The 15,895-nt window shown below is 31.9% G+C and overlaps 1 protein-coding gene and 1 long non-coding RNA gene across 2 annotated transcripts; one reads left to right on the forward strand and one right to left on the reverse strand.

Annotated features, from left to right (window-relative positions):
* The first annotated feature begins 564 nt into the window (after positions 1 to 564).
* On the forward strand, positions 565 to 10,410 carry LOC143058606 (trimeric intracellular cation channel type 1B.1-like). The gene is made up of 5 exons (XM_076232083.1): positions 565 to 775; positions 5,976 to 6,132; positions 7,776 to 7,960; positions 9,360 to 9,447; positions 9,967 to 10,410. The coding sequence occupies exons 1-5, from the start codon at positions 646 to 648 to the stop codon at positions 10,256 to 10,258; spliced, it is 852 nt and encodes a 283-aa protein (XP_076088198.1). The 5' UTR covers positions 565 to 645; the 3' UTR covers positions 10,259 to 10,410.
* Positions 10,411 to 12,216: 1,806 nt separating this feature from the next.
* Positions 12,217 to 14,086, reverse strand: LOC143058615 (uncharacterized). The gene is made up of 2 exons (XR_012973152.1): positions 13,560 to 14,086; positions 12,217 to 12,764 (listed from the first exon to the last, which is right to left on the reverse strand). It is a non-coding gene; the product is annotated as an uncharacterized LOC143058615 (long non-coding RNA).
* Between the last annotated feature and the right edge of the window lie 1,809 nt (positions 14,087 to 15,895).

Here is a 15,895-nt window from a genome sequence, read left to right on the forward strand (position 1 = left end):
ACAATATTCCATGGCAATGGACATTATTAAATACCTAAATTCTAGGAAATAGTGTCCATGTGGACACTATTTCCCAGGACACTATTTTGCCTTACACTATAAGCATGTGACATAAACCCAGTCAAATCATTAAGAAAAATAGAAAATAATAGGGGCGAAAGGTTTTCACCCTGCCTCGCACCAATATTAGATGCAAAAAAATCTGAACAATTAGATCCATCTCTTACACAAGATTTTGCATTTTTATACAAGTTTTGTAATACAATCAGCAATTTACCATCTATACCATTGCGTAACAATTTTTGCCATAATAATATTCTGTTGACAGAGTCAAAAGCCTTACGAAAATCAACAAAAGCACAATACAATTTTTTTCTTCTAAATAAATACAAATCAATGAGACATTTCAAGTTAAAGATATGATCAACAGTGCCATACCCCTTTCTGAAGCCTGCCTGTTCTTCGCATAATAATCCTAAACTTTCCAAATAATTGAACAATCTATTAGTTGTGGCCTAATGATTCTATGATACGAATGAGTTATCTCCCCTGATATTTGATATCCATCAGAGGTGGCAGTAGCAGTTTCCGCCGGCTACCGAGCACTCGTCAAGAAAGAGGAGAGTAGAAATAAAAACTGCAAACATGGATCCACAGACTTTTCTTGACATTGCTACAACAGTAACAAAACTGAAGATGTATCCATATTTCGATATAGCCCATTTTATGTTGATGTGCATGGCGGTGAGAGACGATATCCCACAAGGAACCCCAGGTTGGCATTCGACACTCATGATACTCGCGATCTTTTTAATTATAAACTATAACTCAAGTAAAGTTCTAACTAGACCGATGCATTGTTTGAATTTCAACGCTCATTCTAAATATATATAAGTTAATATTTTTACTGTGTCAATCCAATCAACATAATTTCTCTGGGTGATCCTGATTCTAAGGTCAAAACACACTTGTTTCTATAAGTATCAAATTATTTCAATTGTAGGTCAACTATCCATATACAATTATGAATTTGACTGTATGTATCAGGTAGTACACAGTGGCGGATCCAGAAATTTTCATAAGTGGGGGCCCACTGATTGACCTAAGCGGGGACCAGCTCCAGTCACACTTCAGTGATTCCCTATATAAGCAACCAAATTTTTCCCCCCTAAATCCGCCTCTGGTACAATCCCAAACCAATGGTGTCCCTAAGTCATGAGTAGATCTAGACCGAATTCTTCTGTCCCTATAATGCATATATTTACTAGTTTACATTTGCTTTTGATGAATTCTGCTATTTTCTATTTATTTTTTTTTGCAATATATAGACAGAAAGCAGTGTCCATTCAAAACAGGAGATCTCGAACAATTTGTTTGCACTCATTTTTTCGCTTATTTTGTACTTGTCAGACATCCGTACCTGTATACACTTAGAGATACAAGTAAACAGTTATCTACATTTTAGTGTGCCTTACTACAATGTATGATCAACGATCTTTCTGAGTCCAGATAATCCACCATTTTCAACATTCAATACAATCTAGTTTCATTAATTTATCAGCAAGTTGCTGACATCTTGAAATATTTCGACCAATCAACGTTGATTTCCGATAACTATGAATAACAGTTTAGGTTAAAATTAGATACCATATGTTATTTGTACAGAAGGTAAACAGGGCTTTCCCTTGAAATTGAAGTAGAAGGCTCAATTAAAAAAGGCGGCTGTAACATGCCTTTGGCGAAGCCTGACGCCCAGCTTGGTGCCTTACTGCAGGGGGAAGCGGCCCCCAGAAGCTCTGGCATAAAAAGAGCAAAATCCTGCATTCTCGCAATCTCCTGGCACCTAATTTCATCTTTCAAATGACCATTTTTTATGTATGAAATTAAAGAAAGAACAAAAAATCTCAAAGAATTTAAGAAATTTCATTTAAAAGGAGTTTTATTGATATAATAATTTGGTTTGTTAGAAATCTTGATCAATTTATTTTGCATAGCTAATAAAATTGAGAAAGGAAATGGTGAATATGTCAAAGCGACAACCACCCGACCATAGAGCAAACAACAGCCGAAGGCAACCAATGGGTCTTCAATGTAGCGAGGATTCCCGCACCCGTAGGTGTCCTTCAGCTGGCCTCTAAAATATGCATAATAGTACAGTGATAATGGACGTCATACTAAACTCCGAATTATACACAAGAAACTAAAATTTAAAATCATACAAGACTAACAAAGGCCAGAGGCTCCTGACTTGGGACAGGCGCAAAATTGCGGCGGGGTTAAACATGTTTATGAGATCTCAACCCTCCCCCTATACCTCTAGCCAATGTAGAAAAGTAAAAGAATAACAATACGCACATTAAAATTCAGTTCAAGAGAAGTCCGAGTCTGATGTCAAAAGATGTAACAAAAGAAAATAAATAAAATGACAATAATACATAAATAACAACAGACTACTAGCAGTTAACTGACAAGCCAGCTCCAGACCTCAATTAAACTGATTGAAAGATTATGTCTTCATCATATGAATATCAGGTACAATCCCTCCCGTTAGGGGTTTAGTATCATACTATCATAAAATATATGAGAAGAACATAACCCGTGTCATGCCAACAACTGTTTTTTCAGAAATAAATGTGTTTAGTTCCGATGCAAAGACCCTATCAGTGAATCAATGTTAAAGCCAAAATATGCAATCTTTAATGACCTGACAACAGTATCGTAACTATATCCCCTTTTAATAAGTCTATTTAAAGGTTTTGTTAGTTTCTGAGGAGAATACTGACATTTTTGTGCTTTATAAAGAATATTTCCATAAAATTTTGGATGTGAAATACCTGAACGTATAAGATGTCTGCATGTTGAGTTATATTTACGAATTATTTCCTTATACCGGTGATAAAATTTAGTAAATGTTTTGACCAGTTTGTGATATCGAAAACCCTGGTGTAATAATTTTTCAGTAATACATAAATTTCTCTCGCTAAAATCTAATACATTGTTACATACACGAGCGAATCGTACAAGTTGAGATATATAAACACCATAAGATGGTGACAAGGGAACGTCACCATCTAAAAATGGATAATTAACAATAGGAAATGAAAAATCATCTTTTTTATCATAAATTTTTGTATTAAGCTTCCCGTTTATGATATAGATATCAAGATCGAGGAAAGGGCAGTGGTCATTGTTATCATTAGCTTTATTTAAATTATTTATCTATATAATTATATTTATCTAAGTGCATTTGTAAACAATTGACCCCCCTTTTCTCTCTAAAGACTGTTATGCGTATTTAAATCATATAATTGTTACACGTATTTAAATCATATAATTATTTCTCAAGCATTGACAGAAAATTGATATATCCTCTGATTTTCTCTTTTTTTGTAAACTGTTCAATAAGTCGGATACACAAATTATTTGGAAATGTTATTTAAATATTTGAGGTCGAGTCGACAATATTCTACTTTCGTTTTTGACCTTGATTCTCTGAACACCACGTGGGTTTTGAAAATTAACTTCAAAAGATATTGTTTTCAAGATTCTGAACAATATGAGCTACTACACTTTCTTTAATTTGACTGATATTATTCCAGAACATAAGATTGTCATCCTATCTGATTGTCTTCACGTTTTAAAAGCCAAAAAAAAAGCCAACGAGTTAATGACCATCGGAAAGTTTCTATTGTTATCGTTCAATGACCACCGTAACGTCTCTCTTGTTATCTTTGAAAAGAAACGATGCATTCTGACTTTAAATAGACAACCAATCAATCCCCTGAATTCATGTGAACTATATTTAGCACAAGGTAAACACTGACTTTTCATCCTTGTTTATTGTGACCGCGACTTTGTGACAATACGTCTCTCGGCTGCCTGTAAACATTTGAAAAAGATATTTTTTTCTTTTTGAATTTATATTTTTGTCAGTGAAGTAACCGCACTTGAAACCACCGTAAACGGCGGATTTCCGCCGGCTACCGGCTTCAATGGAAAGCCCTGGGTAGAAGATCCTAGTTACTGGAAATCAACGTTGATTGGTTGAAATATTTGAAGATGTCAAGCTTCCCGAGATTGAAAGTAGAATGCATTGTATGTTAAAAAAAGTGAATTATCTGGACTCAGAAAGGTCGGTGATCATAGTAAGGCACAGGAACAACAAATTTATTGATAAAGCATTAACCATGATCATGATGATTAATGTTAAGAACAATATAATAATCAGGTTTTGAAGTATTGGATGTGTCAAGAGTCAGCAGCATCTGCCCTTTGCTAGTCTTGTATGTTAGTTAATATTATTCTTATACAGGGGTGTGGAAATGCTATGCCCGACTCGTCCGACTCGTACATTTGAACAACCGGACAAGTAATTATTTTTGTCTTGGTTGCCCGTGGACAAGTAAAATAATATACAACATGTACAAGACAAAGTTCAAATCAAACAAAAACATAAAATTAATTTCAAAACGTATAAAGATGTTTAATTTATGTAAAAGAAACTAATCTTCAGCAAGTAAAAACATCAATGTTCATGACGATAAATATTACATGATACTGGAAATAGATCGATTACCAAAATAAATTAAAACAAGAATGTGTCCTAAGTACACGGATGCCCCGCTCGCACTATCATTTTCCATGTTCAATGGACCGTAAAATTGGGTAAAAAATTCAATTTGGCAGTAAAATTAGAAAGATCATACCATATGGAACATGTTTACTAAGTTTCAAGTTGTTTGGTCTTCAACTTCATCAAAAACTACCTTGACCAAAAACTTTAACCTGAAACTCCCACTTTCATTTTCTATGTTCAGTGGACCGTGAAATTGAGGTCAAAAGTCTAATTTGGCTTTAAAATTAGAAAGACCATATCATAAGCAACAAGTGTACTAAGTGTCAAGTTGATTGGACTTCAGCTTCATCAAAAACTACCTTGACCAAAAACTTTAACCTGAAACGGGACGAACGAACGGACGAACGGAGGCACAGACCAGAAAACATAATGCCCCTCTACTATCGTAGGTGGGGCATAATAAGTATTCGAACCAGAGTCGCATAACATTGCATTGGCTTTGTCCATTGACCCTGGATCGTCGATTAAGTTTTATCCATCATTTACCGGTTGTGTCATTTCTTTAAATTGTGTATCGAGATTCAGATTGGCAAATCTGGGCAAACTAGACAAAAAGAATCATGAATCGAGTAGAAAACCTTAATGCAAACGGAGGACACAGCGTATTTAAAAAAAAAAAACGGAAGCGAGAATCACTGTTCAAATTTAGTGTATTATGTACCTACTGGCTACAATTTTTATTCCAAAACTGCTGCAAAATTGTCCTTTACATGTCATTTCATTGGTTGGTTTGCTGTTAGGTTTCTGTCCCACTGATGTTAACCCATTTCCTACTTTCCTATTTTTTTACACATATAAACAAACGGATTTCATTCGTTTGTGATGCACAATAGTGCTAAGTAAGAATCATATATTAGCTAACAAGAAATACTTCAATATTTTTTGCGATCATCAGGGCAAGTAAATTTTTTTCCGGACAAGTAAAATTTTTAGTTTTACTTGCCCAGGGACAAGTGCTCACAACAAATATTTCCACACCCCTGTTATAGTTGTTTTGGAGTTAAGTATGACATCCATTTTCACTAAACTAGTTCTATTTGACTTATTCTACATTTCCAAATCTCAATTTCATGTAATTCAATTTTATACCTGCTCATATATAAAAGCACCCTTAGCTTGTACTTGTAAAGTTAGTGCCAGTCAAACTTCAACCTAGATGACCCCTTATTACAGGACCTACATGTACCTATTGCAAATATAGTTAATTCATTCTTGACCTGATCAAGTGTGAACCATTTTAAACTGGGCATTAAGCAAATGACAATAAAACCTTGTTTTTTTCTCACATCAATGTAATTTGAAGATTAAATTTAGAATAGTCCTATTTTGTATATTTTAGGTTCTCCAATATTTTCACGTAAACATCCATTATCGCTATGGTTATCCAGTATGTTACTTTGTTTTGGTGGAGGTATTATTGCCAATATGCTACTAGGGGAACCATTAATAGTACCTTTAAAAGACCACAGAGCTATTCTTACAGCTTCAGCTGTATGGTAAGTCTGTATAATTATTTTCTGTGTAACTTGTTAGAATGTATATGACAATAGATCATGTAAAATAGGTACTACAATGGTATAGTTAATATTAAGTTTACTACTGACACCCTACTGATCCATATAGGCGATGAGGCCGAATTAACTTACACTCTATTGATCTTAGGGGGTCATCGGTAGTAAACTGTATAACATGTAAAAAATTAATTGAAAAGAATGGGAGAGTATCTACTCAGTACTGTATGACACATTACATACAACATGTACAAATTGCCTATGTGGTCTCATGTTAGCCTATTTGACTAGAGTGTGGGAGGTCATTGGTTTGAACCCCAGTTGAGAATCACCAAAGACTTTAAAATTGGTATTTGATGTTTCTGCTAAGCATGCAACACATCGAGTCAGATCAAAGACTGGTCTCATTGGAGTCAAAATGATGTGCCTGTATAGAGTGACTGAACTGTTACCTTGTGGAGTAGCATGTTTTAAAATTATTCAGCTTGTCATGTCCATCTAGAACACACCAAAAACAAACCATTTTTCACATTCAAAAACATACATGTGCCAATAACTTTACTTACTTGTGATAGAAATATCTATTATTATAACAAATTCAGGAGACATTATCAAAACTGTAGATTCAACAAAAGCAGAATGACAATAACAGCGAAAAATGTATTTAGGAAATATAATTTTGTTTAATAAAGATTTTACTTGGAATTTGAGTTGATTTAGAAGAATTAGCATGTTCCAAAACTGCATTCTATGCCATTGCAGCCAATGACATTATCATATGGCAATGTTTGGTCAAGTGCTATTGCAGCCAATGACATTATCATATGGCAATGTTTGGTCAAGTGCTATTGCAGCCAATGACATTATCATATGGCAATGTTTGGTCAAGTGCCATGGCAGCCAATGACATTATCATATGGCAATGTTTGGTCAAGTGCTATTGCAGCCAATGACATTATCATATGGCAATGTTTGGTCAAGTGCTATTGCAGCCAATGACATTATCATATGGCAATGTTTGGTCAAGTGCTATTGCAGCCAATGACATTATCATATGGCAATGTTTGGTCAAGTGCCATTGCAGCCAATGACATTATCATATGGCAATGTTTGGTCAAGTGCTATTGCAGCCAATGACATTATCATATGGCAATGTTTGGTCAAGTGCCATTGCAGCCAATGACATTATCATATGGCAATGTTTGGTCAAGTGCTATTGCAGCCAATGACATTATCATATGGCAATGTTTGGTCAAGTGCCATTGCAGCCAATGACATTATCATATGGCAATGTTTGGTCAAGTGCTATTGCAGCCAATGACATTATCATATGGCAATGTTTGGTCAAGTGCCATTGCAGCCAATGACATTATCATATGGCAATGTTTGGTCAAGTGCCATTGCAGCCAATGACATTATCATATGGCAATGTTTGGTCAAGTGCTATTGCAGCCAATGACATTATCATATGGCAATGTTTGGTCAAGTGCCAGAAAGGAATCAAACCAAATGTACATTTAATGAAAATGTAAAGCACTAAAAAAAATATCTGGTGCCATATTGTGAAGTTTTGAATTGTAACACTATTAAACAATATTTTAAGCATTTAAAACATTTATTTTTTGTAGGTATTTAGTAAACTACTCTCCATTTGATATAGTGTATAAGGTAGCCAAGTTTCTTCCATTTAAACTGGTAATCTGTGGTCTAAAGGAAGTACAGCGTTCACACAAAGTGTACCATGCAGTTGTTCATACCATGAAGATATATCCGAATTCATATTTAGTTATAGTACTCATAGGAACCCTCAAAGGTAAAAGATATTATTTACATAAAATACTCATAGAAACAGTCAAAGTTAAATACTGTGAAAGTACTTTAATTCGTGGGTATCAATTTTCGTGGTTTGATCAATATTAACATGTTCGTGGGTTTTTAAATTCGTGGATTTTAGTTTTCTAATAAAAAAAATAATTGGAAAACTAAAGCCTTTAGAAACGAAGGTTACAAATAGTCTTGATTGAAGGAAATTGCAAAGTAACATTGACCCGTGTAAATCAAATCGTAGTGATAACACTAATTAACCCATGATAAAGTGATCAACAGATTAAAGACCATCAAAGGTGTTAATTAGGCCATAAATATGTCACCTAAATAAAACAGTAACATAAACAAATGCTTTAAACGTACCTTGAATTGTCAAATAATTCTTATCAAAATCAAGCCCAGCATGAAATTATTATTTCCCATATGTACGAGAACTATGAGGATATAAAATGAACACTTTATCATACTGGCATATCAATACCGGAAATCTGACTTTCGTCGATCAAAAATATCTTTTATGAGAATAAAAAGATCAACAGTTGTACAGTTTAGGTTATTAAAGATTAAATGGGTATAATCCTGCATACGATTGTAGTTCTGTGACTGCTGTTAAAGTATTCTCAGATTTGGCGTTATTCAATATTTCTCTAGATCATATCAATAGTCAAACCTACCGATGGGGATCTTTCCATGACTTGATTTGGACAATGGTTGTTTTATTTCGTTGGACACTTAAATTCGTGGATAAAGTCATCCACGAAAACCACGAAAATTGGTACCCCACGAATAAAAGTACTTTCACAGTATATCATTAACATAAAATACAGATAGGAACCGTCAAACGTAAAGATATAATGTACAAAAAATACTCAGGAACAGTCGAAGGTAACTATATTATTTACATAAAATACTCGTAGGAAAAGTCAAAGGTAAATATATTATTTACATTAATATTTAAGACTAGGAGAACATGATTTATTTTCACCATAGATATGTGTTGCATTTTAAAACAACATTGTATGCAGCACACAGAAGGCCACACCATAGTAACCAGGTGAACTGTCATGGAGTAAACTTTTCTTTATGATACAAGTTCCAAAGGGATGAAATATTCTGGAATTTTTATTTTCACTGAAAGAATTATTAAAGTATTTTATTTCAAGAGGGATTAAAGGGTATAGACTAGTCATGCTAGTTGTTGCAATAGGAAAAGATATTGCATTGTTTAATTTATTACAAATTTACCATTGGAACTTCTGTTAAGAGGAACAAATATACCTCATCAGAGCAAGACTTTGATAATTCTGTTACAGATTTAACAGTTATTAATTTGTATATATTGATGAGGATCATATTAAGATAGTCTATGTGTTGATGTATTTCAGGTGCTGGTAGTGGATTTATGAAGAATTTTGAACGGTTAATCAGAGGCTTTTGGATTCCTGGGTCCAATGAATTACTTCAACCTTCATTGTAAGTCAAAATCTTTGTTTTACATTATTAAAGCAAGTTTAAGAATGCCTTTACTTTCACAATGACACATCTTCTAAATCATTACATTGCAGATTCAGCTGATGCACATATTAACCTGGGCATGTACTCATAGTGTTTAAAAAATATCTTAATTTAATGAAGTATTTATTATAGTAAAAACGGTTATTTTAAATTAGTTTATTCTGATTCACTCACACAAACTGAGTAAAGACGCTCTATCGTAAGTTTGTGAGGGAAAGACCAAGTTAGTATATCAATAATTTTGAAGATATAACCTTTATTACTTTTAATCCCAATAAGTTGCAAAAGAAATATATCCAGTTTAAAAATTTCATAATCATTAACAGAACTATTTTGCCTAGTGTATGCAGTACTAGGAACTCCTACCACATTGGTTCATGAAATGGATTTTTAAAAACATGTTTAAACTTTTAGATTGCCCTCATGTCACCAAATAGAATATTATATAACATTGTAATTATATTGATAATTTTTCAGCACCACCAAAGCTGTAGCGGTGGCAGCCACTGTGTTCTTGCTGGAGAAACTCAATTACATCACTGCACCTCATCCTCTTGTTTATTTCGGCGTTGTCATTTTCTTCGTCTACTTCAAACTGTCTGCCATATTGTTAGGTATCCATGATCCATTTGCACCATTTGAGAATCTTTTCTGTGCCATATTTATGGGAGGAATGTGGGATGCCATGAGACGAGCTGTTACTAAGACGGAAACCAAGGAAGAAACTGATGTCACAACAAAGACAAAGGAAGACAAAAAGAATGACTAAGGACTTATAGAAAATGATTGTTTTTGCCAAACTAACCTGTAATTGCTTGATAGGCAAATATCTTCTGTTATAACATTCCTATTGAAACCACAATAACTGAATAAAAATAGTAAAAACATGTAAAAAAAAAAGATGAAAAAAAAAATACAAAACATGTTCAACATATAAAGAAAATGCTTGTAGCAATTTATCCAAAAACAAGAATAAAGTAATTGAAGGCAATAAGACACAGAGTAGCATCATTAAAAGAAATATCTTTTAGTTTGATGTGGTTGAGTTTTAGAAAGTAAAACTTATTAGCATGTGAGTACTCTGTTTTCTACGCACTAATTGTCTCTAGGGCTATTTTACTTTTTTTAATGTTTATAAATGTTCATGTACAAACATTTCGGCCAATAGGAATCAACAGAAAGATTGTTCTATTGAGAGCTAGTATTTTCACTTAGTTTGGAACCCAGTAGTGGCCATTCCTTGTGTGAAATGTAAAACTTTTAGAATTGTTGTGATATTTGTTCAGTATGAGATTTATGAAAGGTTCATTGAAATGTAATCTAAATCATATTATATTATATCTGGAATTTTAGCAATATATTTCCAGATTTATTATTTTGCATACCTTTTGTGATCTATGTGTTTATTGTTACATAAACATAATGAAAATGGTATGACCCTAATCCTTTTTTTACACAATTTTTGGTATACTATTTATAGATGATATTAAACTAGGAGTATTTAACAATTGATGTAGTTATAATGTGAAATCAAATTTATATTTAGAAAAGATGTGATCAAATATAGAAGATTTTTTATTTGACAATCAGTTTTGATAGTTTATAGAGTAGACACATAACAATAAATCAAATTAAGTACTTTTAAAAAAACTTCAAATTTTACAAATAGAAAAAGACAATGCCTGTTTGGTTATTTTTTAACAGGTCAGTTAAATGGCCTATTGTCTTGTATATTAGTTAAGCTTGACCGTGAAATATTGTTTGATTCCTACCTCATGTATAGCATTAATTCTAGGTATTAGATCTGTCTGTCTATGTATATTTACAGGTATTCTGACAAGGGGTTAGTTTTTCTTGATTATTTTTTGACAGAAAAGAAGCAATTATAAAGATCAGCATAGGCTATTGCTCTAAAACATTAGATGCAAGTGATTTATTATGGCAGTTATCAATGAAAGGATACTAATCTAGTTCTATGGAACTATAGCAATCTTCTAGTCATGCATATATCAATTTTTAAACATTTTAACCACAAATGAAGAATTTAGGTGCTTATTATTAAACCATATATTCATTACTAATAAATATAAGATATTCCATCGTTGATACATTGATTATGCATTATGATTCAAGCTGTATTGATAGCAAATTAAATGTAAGTTGTAAAAGTATATTGTTGTCATTATATTGTTGAAATCAAATTTTAAGAGCATATTTTTTTTTCCATCTAATGCATGTTGTGTGAAAATATTTGTATGTTTGCTTTGTTACATTATTTTATTAAATACACTTGTTAAAGTCGGATGAAGAATATAAAAAAATTGCTTCATGTTAAATGGTGTGTATGTTTTGAATAGAAATAACATTATTTTCATTATATTCATCCTTAACAAAGAATAAGGAAAAAATAATTAGAGATTCATAAGAGATGGCATAAGGTGAAACATCCCTAATTCTTTTGGAAATTAATGAAACGTGTGCCATGCTTTGACTTCCTTATATAGAAATTTCTTCTTAAATTTTCTGATTATTTTACAGATTGGTAAATTATTGTATGGTCATTGCACATACATCTATTTGGTAACCACATTGTATTTTACTTCAATTTCTGTCCTGATTTAACTATAGTTTCTATCCTGATTTAACTTAACTTTTTGTCCTGATTTAAATTAGTTTTTGTCCTGATTTAACTTTAGTTAGAATATTATTTTTTTTTGCTTGTAAGCGTTATGTCAAGAAGATCTAGTCATTTTGCAGATTTTAAATGTTGAATAGAATTGTTTAAAATGTATTGCTAGATAGGATGTGTAAACTTGTGAGTGTTGTGATTGACATAGTTGTTGTACTATTCACAGAAACAAACCCGGTATTTGTCATTTCCACCATGATCACCAAACGCACGCCAACTTATGTTGTAAACTTGTTTTACATCAAAATATAGATTATTGAATATCAGACTTTTTCTGCTTTTTGGAAGGAATGTACTTGTAACTTTTGCATCAGAATGTTGGCTACCCTTGACTTTTTGTAAGATATTTGGAATCCTCTAGTTTTATCCATGCAGTGCCATTAAAATATTTTGCCAACTAACCCCTTATTTTTTTTATCATAATTCTTTTACTTTTATTTATTGTTTGAAGGCTGTTATGAAAATCTTATAAAATCCTTATTTTTTTATTAGTTTTTTATAAAAGGAAAAGGTGCCAGTGTATGATAAAATCTAGAGAGATTCATTTCCAACCAAATTTCAATTGCTTATATATCAAAAAAGGACACTGAGCTATCGGGCGCACTACGTTTGCGCGCATTTGGGGATTAAAATGTTTTACGTTTGCGCGCAGCTTTTGATTACATTTGTGCGCATTCATTTAACAGGTAAACTCAGGTAAAAATATGAATAAAAATTAAATTAAATTTTAATTGACTATATGTTTTTTTTAATTTTCATAATAAATATGACTATCACTTTTTAATTTTGAAAGTATTTCTTAATTCAAATTATAATTGTTCATATTGAATTCTAAAATAAATTATAAAGTGATCATTATGAACTCCGTAGTATAGCTTTAAAAGACATACATGTAACTTCATTGCGAATATTTCAGAGTGAAAAGTGTTTCAACGAATAGTGATCGTTTTTAAAATTAGTAAATAATTTAAGTTGGTTAGTAAATTAGACCAAGACACAAACATGGAGTTTCGGCACGTACCGAAATGTAAAGTAATGAATTTATCAATACTTTTACCTTTAAGATTAGCTATGTTTTAGAATTTTAACATTTTTATCTGCATATATTTCTACGATTTAGTGCTTGTGCATAACAAAACGGACTCACCTTACCCGAAATCCCACTTCCAACTCATCGTTGGTGAGCAGGGGACTAAGGGGACTAACGGAATGAGTACTTATACTTGTAAATAATTGAACAAATTATAAATAAATAAGTAGTATAGTATTTTACCTGAGTTTACCTGTCAAAAAAATGCGCGCAATTGTAATCAAAAACTGCGCACAAACGTAATGATTTTTGCGCGCAAATGTAATGGTAATGCGCGCAAACGTAATGCACCGGAGCTATCATTTCTTTCTGTTTAGTATGTTATTTATATTCTATCAATTTATAGCAGTTTTTTAAAAAGCTGGTTATTTTAGAACTGAGTAACGAACATCTTAAGGTTCAAATAAAAACACAAGTGTCAAAATTTGTATGCAGGTTGTAATTAAAATGCCACCAATTGCTTTTAATGACTTCATTTGTAAATAAGGGTAAAAAGTGTTTCAAATTATTTATTGTAATGTCCTATGTAATGTAATTGTCTCAAGAAAAAAAATTGCTTTGGTGCTGGTTTGATGCTTACGATGCGGCTTCTTTAAAATTACTTAATCTAGATTGTATTTCTGTGAAAGACATACATACGTGTTATAACCTTGTTGAAAAGGGAGATCTCCCCAGGCTTTTGTTATGTGGTAGCACATTTTTACGCGCTAGAGAAGTTATGTTTTGATTGTTGTAGAGTTATTTATAATACAATTAATGTAAACAGATCATAGATAAAAGATGTGTATTGTAATACATTTACTGTATTTAATTTTTAATTGTTTATACTTAATGTTTTGTAAAAATATTTTCTGTCATCTTTATGAACGTATCAGTTGTATATCCTTTTTCTTATAAATTATACATAAATAGCCATAAAAATATACTATTAAATGCAACAATGTAATCTAAAAAACTGATGGTTGTGCTTTTATATAAATATATATCAAACTTACTTCTTTGTCTGCTGGAAGACTCTTTATAGATTTTACTGATCATTGTGATGATAATTTATGAAAATTCCTAATTGTCCAAGAAAAGTAATGTGAGACATTATCTCTTATTAGATTAAAATTAATTGGTCCTGATTATTTGACATGTAAAGGAATAAATCACTTGCATGACCCCATGAACAGTGTAACCATATATATAACCTGATGACCCCATGAACAGTGTAACCATATATAACCTGATGACAGTATTTGTTATGGTCTCACTGTATTTTAGATTTATATACAGAATTGGTCAAATATTAGAATAATCTTGATCACCTTTACCGATCTAAAACAGACTGTTAATAAAACTTTCATATAAGTAACATACATGTATTGATGCACAAGTAAGTTAGAATTTCTTTTTCTGACAATTCATTTCTGAAATTATGAAATGTCTCTCTGTTTGTGACAGAAATTACAAATTCTCCTTTTTATAAATTTCAAATAATGAAAATAGTTGTACCATACCTTGTGTAATAAGTCGATGTTATGGTAGCTATATTCAGTACTATTGATACTCATAGAACAGAAACTTTTATTGTGCAGGAAGAAGATAATTTTTACAATATACAAAATAGTCCTAAAATCAATCTGCTACTGTAGCAGTGCTTCATTAACAATTCCAAAAACAAAATTTTGCATTACTGTAGATTGATATCTGTTCATAAGATGTATTGACCCTGTACTTATAATTTGTTTTAAACAACACTGACTGTTTGAAGTAGATTTATCCTTGCTGTTCTTAAATCTAAAATTAGTGGCGTATTTTTGATGTATTAAGTTTACTATTCTATGATCTAATTGTGTTGATTTTATTTGTCCATTCCTGTCCAAAATAAAATACATGGATAGTTTTAGTGTTTGTTTTCTATTTTGTTGTTGACTACATTTGTACATCTATTACCTCTACTTCTCAGTAAAGCTGGATAGTTGATAGTTATTAGAGTATTTTATACCTAATGCCTACCTAAATTCTATTAAGAAGTCAGTTTGAATATATCACTGTCAGACAGCCATATTTAAACCTTACAATATTTAGACAAGTAGACCTCCAATGATTTTCCTTACAAACAAATTTAAATTATAAACAGTCAATTGCCAGGATCTTTACGATCTATATTATCATGTATTGATAGATTGTTTAGTGCCTAATTTCCCAGACAAACATATACATGTATGAACTAAATGAGCTGCTGGTATTAAGATTGAGACTTATATAAATAAAAAAGAACAAAAGATATGGAGTCAGCAACATGCAGTCTTTAACAATAGACTGGGTCTATACAATATTGTCTAAAAGAGTGATGGAAAGTTGTGAATAAATAAAATGGGGACTAAAACTTGTAAAGGTTTTGCCATTATTATAGAAAATAAGATGTGGTAAGATTGACAATGATAAAATTCTTCATAAGAGACCAAATGACACAGAAATTAACAACTTATAATTAAGTTTATTCAGGAAAAAAATGTTATTGTCATATAAATGTGCTGATATTCAACGTATTAGCACATTCTGTGCATCCTTATTCTAAATTTTATTCACTAGTTTTTTACTTACTCTTAAATGATACATGCTTAGCAGGGAAGCTCAGT

This window comes from Mytilus galloprovincialis, chromosome 1 (assembly GCF_965363235.1).
Source record: "Mytilus galloprovincialis chromosome 1, xbMytGall1.hap1.1, whole genome shotgun sequence".
NCBI lineage: Eukaryota > Metazoa > Mollusca > Bivalvia > Mytilida > Mytilidae > Mytilus > Mytilus galloprovincialis.